Source organism: Gracilinanus agilis, chromosome 2 (assembly GCF_016433145.1).
Source record: "Gracilinanus agilis isolate LMUSP501 chromosome 2, AgileGrace, whole genome shotgun sequence".
Lineage (NCBI taxonomy): Eukaryota > Metazoa > Chordata > Mammalia > Didelphimorphia > Didelphidae > Gracilinanus > Gracilinanus agilis.
Window position 1 is genome coordinate 190,486,093 of NC_058131.1, and position 24,666 is coordinate 190,510,758.

General features: G+C 32.4%; 1 protein-coding gene across 1 annotated transcript in view; it reads left to right on the forward strand.

The window, feature by feature from the left end:
• CSMD1 (CUB and Sushi multiple domains 1) overlaps positions 1-24,666 on the forward strand; it is a 2,120,031-nt gene that overhangs the window by 2,089,451 nt on the left and 5,914 nt on the right. The window contains exons 63-69 of the mRNA XM_044659558.1: positions 1,034-1,107; positions 7,705-7,816; positions 10,385-10,564; positions 11,848-11,892; positions 16,940-17,101; positions 19,171-19,283; positions 20,352-20,439. Coding sequence (XP_044515493.1) covers positions 1,034-1,107; positions 7,705-7,816; positions 10,385-10,564; positions 11,848-11,892; positions 16,940-17,101; positions 19,171-19,283; positions 20,352-20,439 — 774 coding nt within the window. The remainder of the gene's footprint in view (positions 1-1,033; positions 1,108-7,704; positions 7,817-10,384; positions 10,565-11,847; positions 11,893-16,939; positions 17,102-19,170; positions 19,284-20,351; positions 20,440-24,666) is intronic.

Here is a 24,666-nt window from a genome sequence, read left to right on the forward strand (position 1 = left end):
CACTGAAGATCTAGTGTTTCTAAAGTTAGAAGCATTTGCTATCCTTTGGTTTTAATTGTTGCTTTGGTTTAATTGTTTAAGTATGTTGGGACTGAATTTGTTTTTCCCCAAGAGGTTAGTTGATGCTTTTTTCAAAGACTTTTTCTATTCCATTTTCCCATTAGCAGCTGTAGAGTATAAGTAATGATGAAGCTGAAAGGTCTTTTGATTGCTCAAGTACTACATTTGGGGAAAATGTCACATGTTGGGCTCCCATCTGCTTCAGTCCTAAAACCTTTAATATTTCCCTTGTTGTCATTTATGAAGTCTTGAGGAAGACTTAGGGGGGAAAACATGAATGCTATTCAAATTGTAATCAGACTCTATATAAGGGGACCAATAATTCAGATCTACTAAAATGTAGCATCAAAATAATTAGTTTTACAAATTACCACAGGATGTCCATCAGGATTATCTATATATGAAAGCTTCTCATTGTAGAGGGTTAATGGGATCATGTGAGGGGAAAATATCACTGGGAAAGACAGGTATAGAAAGATGCACCACTGAAGTGAAAAACAATATTGGGGAGATAGTGTCTTCATTAAAATATTGAAGAATGACTATACTAATATTCTAAAAATCACTAATTCATGGCTCAACATAGAAAGAGTGAATAGAATATGGTTTGACCACCTCTTCTTTATATTTCCTCAATGGTTTTAATATTCCTTTCTATTAAGATATGCATTTCTTCTCCTCAAAGCCATTTGAATAAAATGAGTAACTCTTCAGTACAGACAGCCAATTTATAGTCTGATAAAATAGTTGTGAGTAATGAGTGAAATTTAAAGAATGGGTGAATGTAGCTTTGCTTTCATTTTACTTGAATTAGATTTTCTCTCATGAGAAGTACTGTTTCAGTAAGAAGTAATTCTATTATACACTGCTATAGATATAATTTATTAAAACTTGTAAAGCAGTTTTAGAAAAGGAAATTCTTTTTCACATATAGAAACTATATTTGATTGTATTTTTAAACTCTGAATTTCAGATCCAGCTCACAATACCTGTACAGATCCTGGTACCCCACATTTTGGAATGCAAAACAGTTCTAGAGGTTATGAGGTATTGCATATTTTATTTTGATTTACTCTAATTTAAGAATTACTTGGAAGAAAAATATATTCAATCCATTCCATTAAACAAGCATTTTAAAGTACCTACTATGTGATAGATACTGTGTTAAGGATACAGAAAATGATATAAGACATCCTCCAACCTCAAAGAGATTACTTTCTAATTGGGAGAAATAACATGTATACACATAATTGCCAAAACCTTTGGGAAAAGGAAGTGAGGACACTGATAACTGACATATTAAACTAGTTCCTTGAAAACACCCAAAATTCCAAGAATCAGATGTGAGTAAGAACATTTCAATCATAAGAGACAATCTGTGTAAAGACATGAAGGTAAGAGATGAAATATCATACATGAAAAAAGCATGTATTCTAGTTTGGTGGGAACTCAGAATATGTAAAGAGAACTCTCTTGATCATACCTGTGCTTTAGTAATAAAAATTTGGCAGCTATTTGTAGGACAGATAAGAATGGGAAAAGATTAGAAACAAGGAAACCAATGAAAATGCTGTTACATTAGTCAGTTTGAGGACTAATGAGGTCCTGAACTAGGATAGTGGTAATTTCAGTTTAGAAATGGAAAAAAATGTGAAAGATAATCAAGTAACATTGATTAAATTTAGCAAATTATTGGTTCTGGGGCTAAGAGAGAGGAAAGAACTTTGATGACCCCAAATTATGAATGTAGGTAATTGGAAGAATGTTGATGTCCTCAAAAAAATAAGGAGACTAGTAAAGTTTAGGAAAATAAGTGTATTGACACATATTGCATTTGAGATACTTATGGGCCCTTCAAGTAGAGATATTCAGTAGACAGTAATGTGATAAATATTGATGAAACTCAACAAAGATGTGAAAGGTATGTTTGTATGGAAGTCTGGAAGTTGTCTAAACTGAGATGGTATTTGAATGGTCATTAATGGAGTAGGGAGAAAAAGGAAAAGAGAATAAAAGGGGAAAAGAAAGTTAAGAAGGGAAAAAGAGAGAGCAGGAGAGGAGAGCCTTAGTAAACAATAACTATGATCCTGCAAAGGAGATAGAGAAAGAGCAGTTAACCAGGTAGATCATGAATGAAGAAAGAATAGTATCATAAAGCTTGAAAGAATGAAATGAAGAACAAGAAAACAGAAGATCAGTTTAAGCAATTCAAGATTCTAGGGGATATATTTTTTCCTGGCTGTTAGGATTCTAGCAGCTGTTTTTCCTTCCTTCTCAAAATTCTTAGCTATTAGAGAAAGGACAGAATTCAATAAAGGCAGAGAGTCTACTATAGGCAGTAGGCTGGTGCTGGAGAAGCAACACTGAACATAGAGGCCAGGGAAATTAGCTGGTTCTGACATTTGCCAAAGGGAAGACCCTAGGGCCCATGGTGAGCTAAGGCCTGACTGGAATTTAGTTGAGCTGAGGAATACATAAAGAGGAACAATTTAACTGAAGTGTCAAGACTATAAAGAGAGGAAAATGAAGTGAGAGTCTGGAGAAGGACTGGGAAAGCAGAGAGGAATAAAGTGACCAGAATCTGTAGTGAGAACAATACTCTCATAGCAGAGAGGCAGAAGGAGAGATGAAAAAATAGAAGGACATACTGAGATATATTATACATACACACACACATACACACACACACACACACACACACTCACTTATATAATAACCCTGCCCTCCATATATACACCTGTATTTTTATTGGTGTATGTGTGTTGTATGTGGCTCTCCATGATTTACAATTTGTTTGCAAGATAATTGTTTGAAACTTGGAGTGCATTTTCCCAAAGAAAAAAAATTAGATTGTCAAGTTCTAAAGTACAAGAGATTATGTCATTTCCATCTATATCCCTGATATCAACCACAGTGTCTTCCACAAAAGTGTTTAATAAATGTGAGTTGGATTGACTACTGGTAATTGGTTCCCAAGTCAATCTGAAAAAAACTTATTCAACCCTATGATACATTTATCATTATTATTAATATGTATGATTTATGTGCCTAAAGTATAGTACCATGCAATTCCTAGTAACCTAATCACTCTATGTAAGTATAGGAAAATACATTTAGATTTCTAAGTTAGGATTTCAGAAACACATATTCCCCCTGCCATAGTATCATCAGGAACTGTCTTTGGTCTCATATAGCTAGATAGAGGGATGATAAATGAATAGGTAGGGAGTGAGAGGGGGTGAGAGACAGAGACAGAGACAGAGAATGAGGAATGAGAGAGTGAGAATGAGAGGGAGAGATTCTTAAGTACTGTCAGTCACTGTGTTAAGGCCTGGGAATACATATAAAAGCCAACAATAGTCCCTAGCCTCACAGAGCTTACATCCTAAAGTAGGAAAACATAAAATAATTATGAAAAGGGAAGGAGGAAGAAAAGGGAATCAGCTCAGAGGTCTGATAGTATAGTGGACTATTTCCTGATTAGAAATGGAAAAAAATGATTCACCTATTAGATAAGGGAGCACATAGGAGTGGATTCCTTGTTTCTAGTTGAATTGATGTGGTTGGAAAGTCAGAGAGAACATGGTGAAGAGACTGCAGGAAGTCTCTTGGTTCATAGATAAGGCAGAAAATTTACTAATCAAAGATTTTTCGGACAATAGGAATAAGAGATTTTCACTAATCACTGGAGAAGGCTTTTATGTTGTCTTTTAAAATTATAAAATATTTCATACATAATCTGTAATGTCATTAGTATAAATATTACTATTCTCATTGTACAGACAATGAAGCTGCAGCTCAGAGACATCAAATTACTTATCCAGGGTCACATAACAAGTGAATGTAAAACAAAGACCTTGAACTCATGTCTTTCCTGATTCTAATTCCAGCACTCTTTCCACTATAGTACTTCTCTTAGTGGCTTTCACCCTTCCATGGTTTAGGCAGCAGAACAGAAGAAAAGAGTAGCATGTTAGGGGGAAGAGTAAGGAAATGAATTTTCACATAAGTAGAAAAGAGACTGAAGGGGAAGAAAAGATGGGGAAAGAAATTGAGCACAATGATTCTAAGATAAAAAGAAGTAGACTGAGAAATAGAAGTAATGGAAGGAGTCCATTCGGGAGTCAATGGTAGAAAACAATGGGAGCAAAACTTCTAGTCAGGATGTCTCTTTGTCACATGGACTCTTCTGTTATTCCCTTTGTATTCATAAGAAGTGACATTTCTTTATTCTTTTTCATTGTCATTGTCAATTAATTACCAACCTGTTTTTAGAGATAGCAAGCAAAATTGTTGTATTAATTAGCGACTATAACCTGCTTAACACAGGGACCAGATTCAGATGAACATGCAGTTTTCTCAAAACATGCAGTTTTCCTATAGAACTACTGACTTTATTAGAATCCCATTCAGCCTCTGTGGATCTGATTTAGGAAGCAAATCTGGGGTGAAATCATGTAGTTTCCTTGCTGAATATAGTTTTTCCTAGTTTCATTTTTTTTCAAAATGTCATTATATTCCCCATTTCCTCTGTTGTATTTTTAAAAATTTCTTCCATGTCTCTTTCTTATGAAACATATATAGCAGTCACACATAGCATGTTTTCTATAAAATAGTATGGGAAACAGAATGGACAATAATCACTCTAAGTAGAGAGAGAATAATAGTGACTGGTTTTATATACGTAATCTTAGGTTCATAAATGTATAGTTAGAAGAGACTTCGTAGGTAGTAAGTAACAGAATGAGGGATCAAACCTAGGGACTCTGAGTCAAAATTTAGTACTTTTCCCAATATTCTACTCTTTAATTTTCATAGAGAGAGCTTAATATGATTACATTTTAGCCACAAAATAGCTTAGTAAGCAGTATATATTTTTATCTCCATTATATACAGGAAGATAAAGTCCAGAGAGGCAAATAAATTTGCTTAGATGATCATACAGATAATAAGTAGTCAAATAAGAAGTTTCAACTTATTTCTTTTAACTATCTCATAATATAGTAGCATCAATAAGTTATAATCTGATAAATTACATTTCATATTGAAACCTTCCTCAATACAAGATTTATAAGTAATTTAATAAGTAATAAAATAGACTTTGCTTTACCTTCCCTCAGACTGCTTGTGTACTATCGAATATAGCTGTTAATGTAGGTTTATATTCATTCAAGGACTCACTTACTTGAGACTCACAAACACTACAAGGATTTATGATAGTTATAGCTCCTTCAGGTTCTTGAAAACATAGTGAATTACCTGTAGGTTCTTGAAAACAACTATCATGCCTCCCATTCCCTATATATCTCCAATTCTTTCAACTGATCTTCTATTCCCTTCCCCATCCTGATTTCTTCCAACTTTATGGACTCCAATTTATCAGTCTTAAAATGTGAAAGCTTGTACAGTCCATAAAATATCAGAGGAACTCTACTGGGACAAACCTCCCTTGTCCAACATTGTCTCTCTATTACTATTAATTTTCACCGAGGTCTCTTGTCCTATGTTTCTTAGTCACAGTTGGATGAAAGGCAGGATTTTAGCTCACTACCTATCCTGCCTTTAATAAAAACCTAGTATGTGACTCCAGGAGAGTATCTGAGTAAATATCTCTCAGAATTTCCTCTATATTTCTGAGAAATCAATGTTAGCTTCTGCTTAAAGAAGAATTTAGATTTAAAGGACTAAAGGTCCTTGGAAGCACTATAATATAAACTCTTAAAATTACAGGTGGGGGGGGAGGGCAGCTGGGTAGCTCAGTGGTTTGAGAGCCAGGCCTAGAGATGGGAGGTCCTAGGTTCAAATCCGACCTCAGTCTCTTCCCAGCTGTGTGACCCTGGGCAAGTCACTTGACCCCCATTGCCTACCCTTACCACTCTTCTGCGTTGGAGCCAATACATAGTATTGACTCCAAGACATAAGGTAAGGGTTTAATAAAATAAAATAAAGTCCAACTTGATTGTCATCTTCTCCATGAAGCCCTCCCTGACCCCCTACATCCCTTCTTAGACCTCATATAACTTATTTGGCTATCGGGCAATTTTATATAGCATAATTAACAAACAGTCAGTCGACAAACATCGATTAAGCATTTATGATATGCCTGACTCCTTGGTAGATTATGGAGATATAGATAAAAAAAAATTACAGGTGGGTAAATTATAGTCCAAAGAGGGAAAACAACCAAATCTTGGTTACTCAGTAAATGTCACAGGAATGTGAACCCAGGTTTTTTTTTTCATTTTAAATCAATTGCTACTTCCTTTATGCCAGCAAGGAATCAATGCTTTTCGAAATGAAAAACAAAGCAAAAAAATCCCCTTAAATAACTTGGTTCTGTGTAAAACATCTTAGTAAGTTTCTTCATATGTTAGAGTTGTCCTTTGTCATGTGATAAAGATGTGTAAGACAGTCATATTCTATTTGCCTGGGACTTAGAGTGATTGTAATAAACTGATTGTCTTTTGGACACAGAATAACCTGAAGAAACTAACTGTCTGAAAATTCCCCGGAACAAAAGACTGAATTTGGTTTCCGCCTAGCCTGGTTAATTCCATACCAGTTCTCACCCTACTGTATTCTCAAGTATGGGAACTGATTAGTTCATACTTGTTAAAATACTAAAGAATGTATCATTGCATTTCAAAATATGTACCAAAAATGTCTTCATTTCCCCTTGCACTTGACAATCTGCTCCTCCTTTCCCTGGGAACTCTTCACCCATACCACCCCAGTTCCTTCCCTGGATCCATCCCTTTCTCACCTCTGCATTGCTAAGAATTATAAATATAGCAGCTGGCCACCTAACTTTGAGCTTTTTAGTTTTAGACCGATTTGTTCCCACGTGCATTGCTTAATAAAGACATGCTTTTAATTTTACAGAAACTTGATATCTCTTGTTTTTCTTCCTGTTCAAGGAAAGGGAAATGGAGGTCTCAGGTGAGACCTGTGCTTTATCATGGTGCTTCAAATTGCAGCTTCCCTTCAAGGGAACAGAGACTTAAGTTCTGTAGTTTGCAGTACTAAACCTCTATTTACATTTAGCCCTGAGCTTCAGTACCTATAGCATTTTCTCAATAAATATATGTTGATTGATTACTACATAGGAGAGAAAGTAAGCCAGAGAGGAAGAAGAATTTTTTAAAGTATAATTTTGAACCTCAAAAAATAAAATAGGACTATTAACAACAGAAGGAAAATGATAGAAAAGAAAAATTTAAAAACATTATTTAACAATTAAATAATGAACCTGTTCCAATAATTGTATTTTATATATACATTCTCCAGCAAAAAGTTTGAAATACTAAAAATACACAGCACTTTAAAGAGAGGAGACACACTTTCTTTTGCTCACTGTAAATAAATTCCTAAACTATCATGTCTCAACTTATTTGGAGTATTGATCAATAAATCCAGCAATTTCTTCTGTAATGACACTTGAAGACAGTTTGGTTATACAAAATAAACATGATAATGGCTTGAAGAGTAAAGTAAGATGTATGTAATTTTCATTGTATGTATGACTTATGTCATTATACATATATGTAATATGTCACTCTTGATTAGCATTCAAGTGTAATTGTCTTTGTTGATTTCAAGTTGTGTTTTTTTTTCCTCTGATTATTTTCTTTGGTTTCTTGATAGGTTGGAAGCACTGTCTTTTTCCGATGCAGAAAGGGTTATCACATTCAGGGATCCACAACACGTTCTTGCCTTGCTAATTTAACATGGAGCGGCATACAGACTGAATGCATTCGTAAGTATGATTTGTTATTAAAAAGAATCAGCTATCTAACTTTCTGATTGATTGTAGGAAATGGGGAAAGACAGGACAAATTGGAGGATAAAATATTTTATTCTGCCTACAACAGGAAACTACTAAAGATTTTTGAATAAGAGAGTGCCACGATGAGATTTTTACATCAAAAAGTTTTGTTTCTTTAGTTTTGAGCTTTGAAGGCTAAATTGGAGAGGAGAGAGACTGAGAAGAGGGATACTAGATAGGGGATTTGATATCCTTTCCAGCTTTAAGATCCTATGATTCTATGCAATAATCCGGCTGACAAGTAACCAGAGACTAAAATAGGAATGAGGTAATGTAAATTAATGACAAAGGACAGAAATGTTGTGGAGGCAGAATTGACAATAACTTACTAGACCTGAGCAATGTAGAAGAGAGAAAAGTTAAATTGGACTCCAGAGGTCAAGTCTTAGTTACTGGGGAATTGATGGTGTCATAAAGAGCTGTGTGAGGAAGCCATCAAAGGTTTAGAGATGAAAAGGACCTTAAAAACTATTGAATCTAAGCACTCTCATTATGAAGGTGTGGAAACTGAGGCACAGCCTTGACCGAAGTCACGCAATTATTAAATGGCAAAGTCAGATTTAAAACCTCAGGTTACCCCCTACTACTTCGTTTTTCTAGTCCTCAGGTATCCATAAGATGACAACAAAGAAACCTTTATAATTTCATTAGTACCTTCACTTTTGCTGTACCATGCTTTATAATTGTTCATCCACCAAATCCAGAATCCCATTTGTCTATTGCCACTTCAGCACAGAAATTAGTATTATATGTATGCATATAAACAAGTAAATAAATTCAAATTAATTTCTAAAAGCAAAATGGCATTTGACTATATTAAACATCAAAAACATAATTCAATATTTCAGTTTTAAAAATTCTTCATCTCATTTTGCATAGATTTCAAAAGTGATCTCCGTTGCCATTGCCTACATGGTCAGTCCCCTTAGGACTGACTGTATCTGTCTGGGATGATATATGTTTTGTTTTTAAATACTTATGACATACAAGTGACCATAACTTCTATGGCCTAGTAGTCAGTTATTCATAGATTATAGAAATTATAATTAAATCTGTAAACAAATGCACACATCACCATCTCTTAGAGTGGCATGAGACTCACGTTTTGATTATACCTTCTCATAGATTTAATCTAATCTCTTCTCTTCTCTTACTAGACTTTATCCTACTTCAGATTTTTATGACTGCTTGCCTATGAAATTTGAGCTGCATTCTAAATAATCTCCCCTGCTGCCAGCCTACCCTTTCTCCATTCCATCCTCCATATAACTTCTAAACTGCTGTCATGTTCTTAAAAACAGAGTGTGACACCCTATACCTCAAAAATATTCAATGCTTTCCTATTTCCTTTAGTGTAAAATACAAAATCCTTATTCTGATGGTTAAAGCTCCCTACAATTTGTTTCTTAACCACATTTACAATCCTATTTCAGGTGACTCACTTTTATCCATTCTCCATTCTACTAACGTTGCCCTGCTAGTCATTCCCTAAACAAGACATTTCTTCTGCCATATTCGTATTTTTGAATGTATTTTCTACTATGCCATGAATTTATTCTACCCTACTGTGACTTCATAAGGTCCCTAGATTCATTCAAATCCCAGCTCCAAGTACACTATCTGAGGCCTTTCTTTATCCTCTCAATTATTTTGATTCTCTCCTTCTTGAACATAACTATTACTTTGTTTACTTGAATGCATGTTAATGTATCCATTCAAATGTAAAGTTCCTTAAGGATAAAGATTACTTTCTTTCTCAGTGCCTGGTGTATATGATATACTTAAAAAATGCTTTATCTAATCTAAACTGATCTGATCAATCATTTTACTACCAGTTATCTAGCAGAAGGACTTAAACGAAGTAAATGCATGATAGATGTTTGTTAATTCATATGTATTATGTAATTATTTTAAAAGCTTATGAATGACTGGAATGAAAATCAAGAAATATTTTTTCCTTTAATGGGGCATATCAACTATAATGTTCCCACTAAAATTTTATTTTATTGCAAATTCAAAATCTTTGTATTTTTATCTTAATTGGTGTTCAAAGTTTCTACAAGTTTGTAATGCTGATGATCCTTTAAAGAAAAATAAATAAACATAAACCACAATGAATGATTTTGCCATGTGCTATTTCTTCAATTTGGGGGGAATTTCTTTCTAAAGCAATTAAACTAGTAATATCATATGAACACATTACCAACTTCATCAATATATCATATGTAATTTTAATAATAATGTATGATGAACAAATTGATGGATTCAATGTGTAGAGAACAATGCTTTCTCATAATCAACTGCATCTCAATTTTATATTTACTGAAAAATGATTTTACTATAGGTTTTTAGTTTTAAAAAATTCCAGTTTTTCCATTGTCTTTAGAAAGTCTTCTTAATCTTGGAAAGTTCAGTTAGGAAAAGAAATCAGAGCTTGATCTTGAATATGCTATAATATGCTTGCCTTAGTGTTTTCTCATATTATCTGACTTATTTCAGCTCATGCATGTAGACAACCAGAGACACCAGCCCATGCAGATGTAAGAGCAATAGACCTTCCTACTTTTGGTTATACTTTAGTATATACCTGTCATCCTGGATTTTTTCTTGCGGGTGGATCTGAGCACCGGACATGTAAACCAGATATGAAATGGACAGGAAAGTCACCTGTTTGTAAAAGTAAGTCATTGATTACAGAGAAAGAATAATTTTCTAAATGAAATAAATTGTATGATTAAGAATAGCTTCCAGGTCTGTAACAAAATCGAACACCAACAAGGATTCTATAATAATTTTTACATATTAATAATTTAAAAGGGAGAAAATATATGTATATTTATATATGCTGATATAACAAAATAAGAGCATGGGTTAAATGTATGTTTTAATCTTATCATTTACTCTATTTTATATAAAAAATAAAGAGTATTTTGTGCAAGAGTCATTCCACCAGGTAAATTATATACAATATATTTTAGGGAAAGCATTTATTTTTCTAGGTGGAAATAAACAAAATTCACCAAAGGCCTGAGCATATGCTTAAACAAACATGAAATATTAATATTTTAAGACAACTCAAGCTGTTTCAGTGGGAGACATTGAATCTGTATACTCTTGACATGAATTTTGCTATTTCAAATCACAAAAGCAATTAGTATGAAAATTATTAATTAATTACCAGCAAAATTTTGTTTTCTCTGACAAGAAAAACAGTTCTGGGTCAAAACTCAATGACGACTAACCCTTTGGGTTTTCATCTAAACTTTAGACCGTATGTGTACCGAATACTGAACCATAGATGTAAATATTTTAGAAATAAATTAAATCTTTGGCTTCATGTTGAGATTCCTGGGGCTTATTACTAATATTGAAGATAGGAATTGTCCTGAAGTCTTGTGTTGCCTTTCCCTTTCTCTCCTAAGAATAAGAAACAACGCTGAAAAGTCATGACACTTACGTTTTAACAAAAAGTAATGAAAGTCAGGAGATCTTAAATTAAGCTAACCTGAGAGTCCTCACTCAAGGACAAATGTCAGTTTCTTTAATCATTCATGTGTAAATTCATTTTATGTCTTTTTTGTGCCTTTTTTCAGAATATATTTTACATTTTAAATTTGATTTAATCTCACCTTTTAGTTTGAGGCACACATCTTTCATAAAGTATCTTGTGTAAGCCACCCTCATTACAAGGCTCTCTGTTGTAGCACTCTCACTTAAATAGAAGTACTCTCTTTTGTATCAGAATTTATGTATTTCCTTTAAATTCACCCTCTTTTCCTTGCCCTGCTCCAAAAAAGAAAAAGTAAAATTCTTGGTTTAGCATATAACATGTTTTAGACTTTAATTATTTCATAAATTTATCCAATCCAGAGAAAAGACACTTGCTTCACCTGAGCATTATTTCAACAATATTCAAAAATACGTTTGTTCTTGAAAGTGATAACTTGTCTTTTTACTTGTAGGTAAAGGAGTGAGAGAAGTTAATGAAACAGTTACTAAAACTCCAGGTTTGTATACCAGAACAGTTTTAGATCTAAATACAATTAAGTGATTTGTTCTCTACTAATAACATATATACATATAGTGATGATATTTTGAACATATAAGGTTTTGATTCCATTACTTCACTGAAAGGATTAAACAAACCATTAACTAAAAACAAGCTTACTTTCTGATTTTTACCCCCAGAATGGCAATATGATTTTCCAATTATTTGCCAAAAATAAAAAATTTGGATAATGAAAACTATTATTTAATTCAAGGAGGTCTTAGGCATTTTGTAAACAGAAGTGGAAATAATGCTTCTGAAAGGCAAGGTGTTATAATGGAGAGCCTTATAAGGAGGGTCGCACTTCATTATTACATATTATCAGAAATCAAAGACTCATCCTTAAGTCAACCCTACATCATCTAAGTAAACTGGAAAATCGAATCCATGAAAATGAAGAAGAAACACTGTCAATGTGACTACTTCACATTCCATAGTGTTTCTATACTTGCTGTTATATAATTAACCCCATCAGAAATGTTTAAAGTTTCCTTATGTCAATAGTAAATTAGAAAAAAGTCTCCGACCTCCAAAGCAAAGTTGTTGTTTGAATCTTCTAAATAATTTTAGCTTTCTTAAGAGAAGTCTTTTTCTTTAATAATGATATTTTACTGAGAACTGATATTACTATAATTCCTATTAAAGATTCGTACATATAACATAAATTCTCTTTTGGGATAAAAAAAAAACAACTTTTGCCAATAGTAACAACACTTTTTCAATGCTTTTGATATGAGTAATAAACAGCACAGCCCTAAATAGGTACATAGTGGGATGTTACTCAAACAGAATATTGTCATTCCATTTTACCAAGGGTCACCTGCAAAGCTATGCGAACCAGAAGACAAAAGAAGGACTAGTTCAGCTTGTAGTGTCTTAATGGTCTTTAGAAATCCAAACAGACAAAATATGTATGTATATATAAACATACATACATATATATATATATATATATATATATATAAAGAGATAGATAGATAGATAGATTTTCCCAGCATACTTGTACCTTGCCTATATGATCTCTATAAAATCACTGTTACCCACTATTTCAAGATAATCAACAATTAAGAGCAATATAAAAACTAATTTATGATTTAACAGATGATTAAATGAGTTCTAACCAGGAAAGATGATCACTTTATTCTCTTAAAATACCAATTTTAGGGAAGGTTTCTTTTTGCTCATTTTAATTACCTCCAATTTCTTCCTCTGTAAAAATGACAGTTGTTCTAGATGATGTCTAAAATCTCTTCCAACTTTTAAATCTGATGATTTGTTGTTTCTGTTATATGAATACCTCTACACTGACACCAAATAGACAACAATATTGTAGCTAGTGACCATCAATAGTCAACTCATTCTGAGTCTATATATATTGTTCACAGTGTTCTCAACTTCTTGACTAAGATCTCAATTTTTTTTTGGTAGTACAGGGCCTTATATCTAGTAGTTGCTTAATAAATGTTTCTTGAATGAATAATTTAAGAAACAGAAATGAAAACCAAGTGATTTTACTAATTATTCTCTGGATGAATCTTTATAACCAAAGGTTGATTATAATTTTTGGGTTTTTTTTGTATTATAAATACCTTTTAGATATATGAAGAATATCAGGAAAGATAGGTAAAGAGTCCATTAGTCTGAAAAGTGAATTATGAGCAGAAGTACAAACAACTTAAGATCATTAGTTGACTTATATATGTATATATGGAATAGTGGAAATTGTATCATGACTTAAGCAAAGGGCATATTAACTGATTACATATTATTAATCTTGTCTAATTAATGAGTAAATTAGATAATGAGACATTAAAATAAATAACATTTTACTCTTATCATCAAACTTACCATAGGCCCTTGGCACATATTAAAAATATTTCTTCTTCCTAAGGGGCCTTTTGAAATGAATTATATCTATATCTATATATACATTCCTAAATAACAATAGGAAATTATTAGCAATATGATTAGAATGATAAATGGTTAAATTAAAGTTAAAAACATGGAATCTCAGAATTGGAATGGAACTTAGATATATTCTTATGTGATCCACACATGAAGAAAAATTCTCTCTATAATATGCCCAACATATGGCCTTCTAAACTCAGTTTGAAGATCACTGTCTAAAAGGAACTTATTGCCTTTAAAGCTCACCTATTTCCCTTTGGGGAAGCTAGCCCTGTTAGGAAATCATTATATCATCCTGACTTTCAAACATGGCCCTTAATTAATTATGCCCTGTGGAAGCAAGTAAAGCAATTTCAATTCTTCATTCACATGACAGCCATTCAAACATTTAAGGCAGATATCAGGTCTTCCCAAAGTCTTTTCTTTTCCAAACTAATCACATCTAATTAATATAGCTGATTCTAGTGTCATGGTTTCCATTCCCCTATTCATATTTAATTTATTCCTCCATATGTGCTGAAGTTTTTAAATGTCAATTGACCAATCAATCAACATTTATCAAGTTAATACTAGCATTTATTCTTATCATAATTTGGTTTTTTAAATAGTTTTAAATACAATCTCAAGTGTAACATGTCACATATGTTAACAGTTGGGAAATGAATGTAAAACAGGAACTTTTACATGTTGCTTCCTAATGCACATGCTAGGGACTAGGAATTTTTCCTAATATGTGACCAATAAAATTTATGTTACATTGATGATGCAAATTGAACTTAGTGTTCATTAAATTTCCAAGCCTTAGTTTAATAAATTTTCACAAATAGTCTTATCTTTGCTAATTATACTTGTGTTATTACACCGATTTATAGGATTTTAATGTTTATTATATTTTTCCTTATTCTATCCTATATTGAAGTTAGATCTTTCTGGATCCTGAATTTACTATCCATTTTATTGGACATTCTTTCAATATTTTTGTTATTTGCAAAAGCATGCCTACAGCGAAATCATTGATAAAAAAATGTTAAGGAGCCCAGGGCCAAGAAGGACTCTATTGCACTGCTGGAGACTTTTCTCCAGGCTGAGATTGGATTAATAATTTTTATTCTGGATCTTGTCTTTCAATTACTTCCAAGTCCACCTAATTAATACTATTATCTAAGGACAGCATGGTGTAATTAATGGAGTTGTCCTTGAAGTTAGTAAGACATATGTCTAAGTACTACATCTGAAAAACACTGGCTATGTAACCCTGGGCAAGCTTCTTAATGTCTCTCATTTTAGACAACTGTCTAAGAATATAAAATTCATAGAAATACTGGCTGAGATTTACTGGAAAATCCTTTCTTCCTTTAGGAGTATCATATACACATGTAATCACAAGTCCAAATCCTGTCTCCCGTAAAGTAGCCTTTATTTCTTCTTATCCCACAAAATGTCATATCAGACTGTCAATTGTCTGTCTAAAATCCAAGTAGAATATATCTCTGGCATTTCCCTGATGTGTTATTCTAAAGATCTGGTAACAAAAGGAAACCTAAAATAAGTTGTTAATGATGATCCTATTCTCACTCTTGCTGATTAGTACGTCCCTTTCAAAGTGCTCACACACCTTCTCTTTAATGATGTGTTTTAGAATTTTTTCAAGAATCTAAGTCAAGCAAAACAGTCCATAGTTTGAGATAGCTACCTGTTTTCCTTTCTTGAAAATAAGAATTACACTTGTGTCTTTTGGCACCTTTATTGTCTCTCTACAACTTTCCAATAAATGGAGGTAGTATTCATAGTCAAGAGGCCTTCTAATGCCTTGGGATATATGTAATTAGCTCAGCACTCATCACTTGAAGTCATTGAAGGTAGCAATTTTTTCTATTATCTCGAGTTTCTTTTACCTCAACTATTTTGGTTTCATCCTACTCACTTTAAAGATCTTTCTACTAGGTAGAGAAAAAAGAAAGAAATGTAATTAGTGTAGTACGATTTTGCCTTCTCATTGTCCCATGTCCTCAAGAACTCTCTCTATCCCTTATTGAATTTTCTCTTTGCTCCAACACACCTTAAAATACTTTTAAAAATCTTTATCATTCCTACTTAAACTTGGCCTATTCTGAGCATTAACACTCTTAAAGTTATTTTTATAGGAAGCTGTCTTTAGCAAGGAAAAACAAAGATGAGGTTAAAAAAAGCCTGCTAATATTTCTCCCTCTTTCTATGCTAATTTGATACCAAATAAACCATAAATACCTCAATTTTAAATTCAATTTGTAAGGGATGTCTGCTATCTTGTATTGTAATCTCATTCCTATCAGAATTCCTTTTTCAATATTCTCAATAGATGATGGGTAAAAGCTACTGTTTTCAAAATCCCAAGATATATTGAACCATGGAATTCATGGAAAGATTCAAATAAAAATCGATTTTAGGTTTTATAATTCAGTTTTGTGCAACATTTGTGCATGTAAAAACCAAATTGAATTATAATACTAATTGATACTTTGATAACACTGAAATACTCTTTTTGGTATGCAAATATGTTCAGGAAAGTAATTTTTAACAAATAATTATCTAAAATTTGAAATAAATTTTCTTTTTGTATTATTAGCAAAAAATTACATGTAATTCAGGAAAAAGAAAAAAAATTGGTCAATACCAGCTATATAGAGCAAAAAAAACATAATTTTCACCCTTTTAAAATCTTCTTCATGTTATCATTTGGACAATCACATACTGAAGAAAGTTAAATTACTGATTATATAAAAAATTAAATATGTTGAAAATCTAAAGAGTCTGTTACAGTACTATGACATTTTACTGAAATTATATACCATTAGGATTGTTTGCACGTAAATGGGGGGGGAGGACAGAGAAAGAAGCTAAATTGTTGTTGGTGGAAGTGTTGTCTTTCTTGTAGTCGTTGTCGTTGCTGTGGTCATCATCATAATCATCATCTGTCTTTGAATCTTCATAGTGAATGAATGGCATTCTTCGTGTCACCTAGGTTCAGGAGCTCTAATATAGGAAGCGGAGAAATAAGTGACTGATGTTATTTTGTAATGGTATCTTCTTAACTATATTTTTCTTACTTTCTCTCTTAGTTCCTTCTGATGTATTTTTCATCAACTCAGTGTGGAAAGGCTATTATGAGTATTTAGGGAAACGACATCCTGCAACTTTAACTGTGGACTGGTTCAATGCAACAAGTAGCAAAGTAAATGCTACATTTATTGAAGGATCCAATGTGGAATTAAAATTGTCAGGTGAGTTCTACACTAACTTTATGGGTGTTTTGAAAGTATTCTGTTCTAATGTGTAACAAATGCCTAAATTGATCCCTTTTTCCTACAAACTCCTTGTATCTCCTCCACTCCTCCTAACCTTCTGCCACCGACCTGGAAGTTTATTTCATAAATCTTTCTTATTTCCCTGCCTTTTGTTCCTATTCCACTGACACTCCCCCTAAGACTCTCTGAACCAAATATATGAAGTTTCTTATTTCTTCATTCATCACTCTTCCCTATGGCTAGGTTTCCCTTTCTATGGAACTTTCAAGCCATAGAGTGGGAAATCAGTTGTTTTTTCTTTAATAGGTAAAGGATTAATAGTCTCCAGTAAGAGTTAAAAAAATCTAACTCTCATCCTCAATTTCTACCATTTAAAAAAGATGCTATTTGCCAACTCACCATTAAGTAAATGTGTAGTCCAGTTTAACCTTGGGAATTTGAAAGGAAATCTGAATTACGTAGCAGTTCTAATAATACTGGAAGATATAGGAATAGGAATTCTACAGTTTTACATACCAGTAAATGTAAAAGAGATGTGTATTCTTCTAAATATTTATACTTGTTCTAGAGTCCCTAGGGTACTATGGGACTATCTATACATTTAGGCTTGGCTAGACGCAGAAGATCTGTTAAGATTCAGAAATTGCTGCAAATAAATCCTAATGAATTAGAGAACTCATAATATGTTTAGCTTCTGGTTTCACCCATATAATTGTAATAAGAATAGATGAAGTTTCAGATATCAGAACTCATGTAGAATCAGAGAAATGATCTGGAAAGTGAATTTCCAACTAAAGGCAAAAAAGAATTTATTGACATAGTAACCCTGGAGGCTTGAGAAACTCTATCTTGAAACACAGCATTTGATAAATTAATGTGAAACCACCTGTTTGTTCTTTCCTAAACAAAACAAGGTGGTTCTCTTTAATAGACCCTAAATGAGGGTCATCAAGTCCTCACTCATTTTATTTGCAAGCATAAATTGAAACCAAATGGATGAATTTTGATACTGACCTCATGAACACTCAATATCTAAATTGTAGTCGTCTCAATTGTGAACAGAATATATTTTTATTTCATCCTTCTTCTAGCCTATAATGTTACAAATCGGTTTTCTTGCCTTCAATGGTGTTTCTGATGATATTTTTTAAAATGTTCTTTCAAATGAATTTCAAGCAACATTCCCTGTAATAGTTATATATCCCTAAAAATTATATAATCTTTAATCAACTTCCTTCTCCCCTCCTCAGTTTTATGCATATTAATATCCTCCATTTCTTCCTCTCTTAAAATTGGATTATGCAAAATTGTTTTCTCATTTCAGTTTTTTAGTTTAAGATCAGTAGACTTTTCTCTCAATGAACAAATACATGTTAAGAAAATATATTGTATTTTTCCTTTAAAATATGAGTGAAGAGTTGGCTAGGTTAATCAGTGAATGAGATCCAGAACCAGAGATGGGAGGTTCAAATTTGGGTTCAAATTTGACCTTAAAAACTTCTTAGCTATGTGACTGGACAAATTACTTACTACACATTACCAACTCTTACAACTTTTCTGCTTTGGAAATAATACACAGTATTGATGCTCCAATGGAAGGAAACACTTTTAAAAAAATAAAATAAAATATGCATGAAAGATCAAGTTGATCATTTTGAGAGCTGTTAGAATTTTAAATTGAAATGTTAAAAATACTCATTTTCTATATTCTACAACTAGAATCTCTACAGTTTTAACTCCTCCATTCATTATTTCCAAACAAAGCCTTAGTATTTATCTGAAAAATGGCAGTTTTTAGGAGGATGCTACTAAAAAGAGTGGCTTTTAAGGTACAATGAAATCAGTGAAACATAATAATTATCCTTCTTACCTCCCCATGATTATGAGCAAGAAATATTCCACTTTGCATATTTTGATGCTTCTAAAATTATCAATGCACCCCTCAAAAGTCAGTGTGCATAGATGTAAATATACAGAGTATACAGTTAGAAAAATAATTAAGGAGGGCAATTATTCTTACAGATTCTTCTTATTGTCATTTGTAGGTGTTTATAAGAAGGAGGAAGCTCATTTACTTCTGAAAGTTTTCCAAATTAAGGGACCAGTGGATATTTTTGTAAGCAAGTTTGAAAATGACAACTGGGGACTAGATGGTTATGTAAGTATTCTGTATAGAAGTTCTACAATGCACATTTTTCTCTAAGTTCATATTTTCTTTGTCAAAGCTTTACTTGACTTTCAAACTGGGATTGGAATAAGAGCAATACTTATCTCTATTTCTTAGAAGAGGTGAAATTTCTGTGTTTAGGGAACATGGCATACAGTATCAGATTTTAAAAATATTTATCAGTTTTGCTATTTTTCTCTTTCCTTTAAAATTACTACTCATAAAATATGGTTATTTAGAGAGATAGTATATAGGGAAAAATCTAGGTGATATAAAAATAAAGGTTATCAGTAAAAATCAATTAAGTAAATAACATTGTCATATTTTAGATAGTTGAGGATCTCTATATTGAATGGAAATGTGTCTCACTCTGATAATGACAAGTTATCTCTTTGTTAAATGACACTTTGAAGTTCTTGACAACAAAAATTATGGTAGGAACATGGTGTGACTTCATTCCCTATAGCATGCTTGTATTTACTATAATATTTCACCCAGGCTACCTGATCCACACTTGAGGATCCCACAATAATTTTTCAATGAAGAAACAAGTTCTTGATCTTCTAACTTATTTCTTGAAAGTAATTAGCAGAGCTAATCATTCGTAGTTGAGATTCCAGGCCATTTCACAATTTCAGGATATAAATTCTAACATATACATGCTAATGCATGCATATTCCATGCTATCTCTGGTAGTCAACTTATTCATATTTAAAGATTACATATTGTACATGCTTTGTTCATTAATATTGCCTATTTTTGCCTGCCATCATGAATAAGTGATGTTGAATTGTAATATATTTGTAGTTCTAGAATTTAAAGAAAAATATCTCTATATTTAAAAAACAAGCACCACATATTTGTAATCATTTGTTTGGTATCATCTTTGTATTAATCACTATTTTGAACATGCATATATAAATGACTAAAAATGTGGCCTGTATATTAGTAGATATGATTCAAAATCTGAAAATTGAGAATAGTGAATGTGCTTCCTAAAGATTAATGATTGCTATTATTCATTTTTCATGTTATCTTATTCTTCTTTATGTATATTAGGTATCATCAGGGCTTGAAAGAGGGGGTTTTACTTTCCAAGGCGATATACATGGGAAAGATTTTGGGAAATTCAAGTTAGAAAGACAAGGTAAGATTATACTTCTAAGTTTGTTTTATGAAGAATTATTTGGCTCTTTAGATCAATGATACATTCCTAACATTTCTATAAATCATATGAAGAAAGTATATTTCCATTGAGTGAAGTCAAAGATTCAACAAAATCATACATTTCTTACTCATTTCAAAAACATGGCACACATCATGAAAATTATTTAATGTCAAACTACTGCCATGTGGTTTTCTAGAAGCAATTATTCAATAATTAAACATTTGTCAAATATTATATCCTGAATCCCATGCTAAATGCTGGGGAAAATAAAAATGTTGTAATAAAAATGATGCCTGCTTTCATGTAAGATGAAGTATGTTTGATAAAGGACATAATCCCAAATGTCTTATAATACTCTGTTTTTATATATAAAGCTAGAATAATGCAAAACAAAGTAAAAGCTAAGGCCCAGTCTCATTACCAAGAATAGAAACAAAAGAAGCTTCTTGGAAGAGTTAGCATTGAGATAGACTTTAAAATATTGTGTCAGAATTTAAAAGGATAATTCTTTAAGGGAGCATATTTCTCACGTAGAGAACAATGTGAATAGTAGTCAAAGAGGAAGATATGTTGTAATGGTGACAAAAAGGGTTCAAGATTAACTGTGTAGCACAAAGTACCTGTAGGGGGAGTTAATATCAAATAAGTTTGGAAAGAGAATGTTTTGATGAATTGTTGAAAGCCTGCATTGTCAGGCAAATTTTTATTCAGTAAGGAATTGGAAGCTCCTGAATATTGGTGGGTTTCTTTTTTGTTTATTGTATTTTGGTTTTTTTTTGTTGTTAGCAGATTGTCATGATCAGGTAGATAGCTGAGGAAGCTTAATATAGCTATAATGTTATGGATGCAGTAAAGGGAAGAGATTGAAGCTAAAAAGTGTTACTTAGATACTACCACAATAGGTGAAGGAAATGTTAATGTGGGCCTAGAATAGTTTCAATAGAAAAACAGTGGAGAAAGAAATGAAAAATATCCTGTAAATAGAATCTGTAAAAACTGGTAATTACTTGGGTGTAAGAGGAGATGAAGAGGAATAAACAAACATAAAAAAATTGAAAAAGTAGTAGAAGGATAAATAATATCACAAGAGGAATAATGAAAAGGTAAGAATAGCAAGGAAGATAAAAGATTTGATGGGCTAGCAAGGCATTGAGATGGAGAGGTCCTTCAAGGGACTGGAGTAGTAGTCTGGCTCTTATGGAGAGAGGAACAGGCTAAAGATAGAAATTTAGGGATCATTTGCATCGTGATAGTAATGAAAGCGATAAAATGTATGGGTTTCTTGAGAGACACTAGAAAGAAAAAAGAGGAGAGAGTAAGAAGTCATGATCTTGAGGAATATATAACTTAAAGGTTCTGGAAGTGACAATGAAGACAAAGAAAGAATGCTTAGAAAGATCAAAGAAACAGGAATTGTTATGTCTTTAATGCCCAAGTAGTCAGTAGAAGGATATGATAAACAATGACAAAAACAGGTAAGGAAGAATAAGGACTTTTATGATTATGTTGATACCTTTTTAAGAGAGTCATTGCTGTATAGACTATGGGACAGAAGCCAATTTGTAAGAGTAATGACATTTCATAGTAGTTGAGTCATATGGAATGCATTTTTCAGGAAGCATGGCAGTTGAGTTGGGAGGACCTGGGTTCAAACCTGGCCTCAGATAATTTCTAAAAGTAGGACCCTGGACAAATCACTTAATCCCAGTTGCCTAGCCTTAGAATTGGAAGTAAGATAGAAGATAATGGAAAAAGGAAGAGAAAGAGGAGGAAAACGGCTATGAAGAGGAAGTGATGGGATAGTAATTAGATGGAACAGTCAACTTTGCATCTGAAGAAACCTTAGTAAAATGACCAAAGGTAGTTTTTAAACTACATAATATAATATTTAAATGAAGATATTTTTTCATGAATTGTTTAAAACTATTTTTTTTCTAAAAATCCCAAGGGAATCAGTTGACAGTAATACTGTCATTTCCATATAAGCACCTGTGTGTAATCATTCATTCATGGATTCATTTTTCAGATAAAAATTTAAGTTCTAGCTATATACTGGGCATTGTAGGTCTCAAACTCATAGCCTTGAAGTTTGCAAAATTCATAAGTAGGCAACCAGATTAAAATGCAAAATAAATAAACATACAATGAAAATTATAATATGTAGTTTTCAAAGTCAGTGTGTAGCCTCTAGGGATCCCCTTCCTCATCCTTCATTTCAAGTCAAATGCTATTAATTCTACCTTTGCAGAATCTTTTAAATTCTTTTATTTCCCCACTGATAACTCTATCATTACCTTTTCAAAGGTATTCGTCTTTTTCCACATAAATTAGCTTAATGCTAGGATAGTCAGCCAATCAATTTCCCATATCCCACCAAGGATGTTTACTGTATCCCCTCCCTTCCTTCAAGGCCCCAGTCTTAACATCAAAGTCCTTGACTTTGTCAGATGATTTCATGACAGAAAATGATATGGTTTTATCCATAAAATGATATTAAAGATGATGCATTATCATTTTTTTTTGTAGCTGCTTCCTAAGGACAATTTGACCTTTACATCTGATTTGCTGCTGAAACTTATTCTTTCCTTCCTTGGCTTCTGTAACAATTCTTGTTCTTGCTTTTCTTTTGACATGCCTAACTGCTTGATGCCTCACAATTTTCTTCATTCTCTATGTGGATGTCCTGAAAGGCTCTTTATATATACTTACCCTTGATTAAAATATTCATTGCCAGATGTTTCATTATTAATTCAATGTAAATGATGCCAAAATCCATATATACTTCTTAATCTATCTTTGGCTCTCTACTTCTATATTACCAGTTGCCTAAGGTACATCTCTACCTCCACATTTTATGACACAACAACACTTTCAAAGTTCAATTCATAATTTTTCCCCACCTAAAACTCTTTCAGTTTTCCCTGTTCCCTTTGGTAGCAATTCCATGCTTACGTGCATAAAAACTTGGAACTGTATTTGACTCTCCTTCTCTCCTCATTGCCCGTATTCAGTAAGTTCCTATATCCTGTGGAGTATATACTTCCATAGTCTTTCTTGAATCTGTTTCTAGTTCTATATTTACTCACACAACTCTAGGTCTTTATCACTTCTTGCTCTGGGCTCTTGTAATAGAATCATAACTGCCTTCCTTGCTTCCATTCTTTTCCTTCTGTCCAACCTTCATTGCTCCTAAAATAATCTTGGTGCACAGATCTATTATTGAAATGCTAACCTAAATATTCTTCTTTCCTAACAGATTATTAAATTTCTTTCAATATCATAGTGCTTTATTTGAGTTTTTAATGCTAGGCATTGTGATTTTTAAGAGAAAAAAGAAGTGAAAGTATATACATTAGGTGCATAACATGTCTTGAATATATTTCTAAACTTTACAAGTGATTGTTGGTAGGATGAACATGGGTTGTTTTTCTTTAAAACTAGTTGTAAAAAGAAACTTTACAGTAAATCATTCTTTTGCCTTTTTAAATTTTAATGATGAGCAAAATGAACCTTTAAAGGTTCTTGATTACATGACTAGTAATGATCAAATTCAGAACTTGAACTTGGATATTGTGACTTTAGGTCTAGAACTTTTTCCTCTATACTACAGTACCTCTTTCTATTTCTGTATAAGCATTTGGGAGTAGAGTTTTTTGTACAGGTAGTACAAATAATAAATAATTTTCATTTCCAAACTACTAAAATTTAACCAGCACTTCTCTGTTTATTTTGATTGACTTTGTAACCTAATTTCACCTCCTTCTTCATAACAGTTACATCAATTAAATCAAGATCCTGCACTTTATTTTTGCTTTTTGCCAAGAAGGGTCAGCCTTCTACAAGATAGTCTGACTCATTCGAATTAGGTTGATTTCCAGTTTGATTGTAATAGTTTTATAGAAGAATTCCACTAAATTTATGTTAAATATTTAAAATTCCCTTTAATGCCCAATGAAGTAATTACAAAATAAACATAAGCTATTACAAGTAAATTATTAGAAACTAGTCAGAAACTTCAAGAAATATGCTTTTTCACTCTTCAAAACCTTCCTATTTTGGTAATATTCATATTCAGAGCCTCTTATCTAATGAATATTTTTTATTTTACAGATTATTAATTTTTCATAAAGTAGCCAGAATGTAATGAAAAGAGTATTGAAGAGACCTAGGTTTGAACCTCAGCTCTCTCACTATATTTGTTGTCAA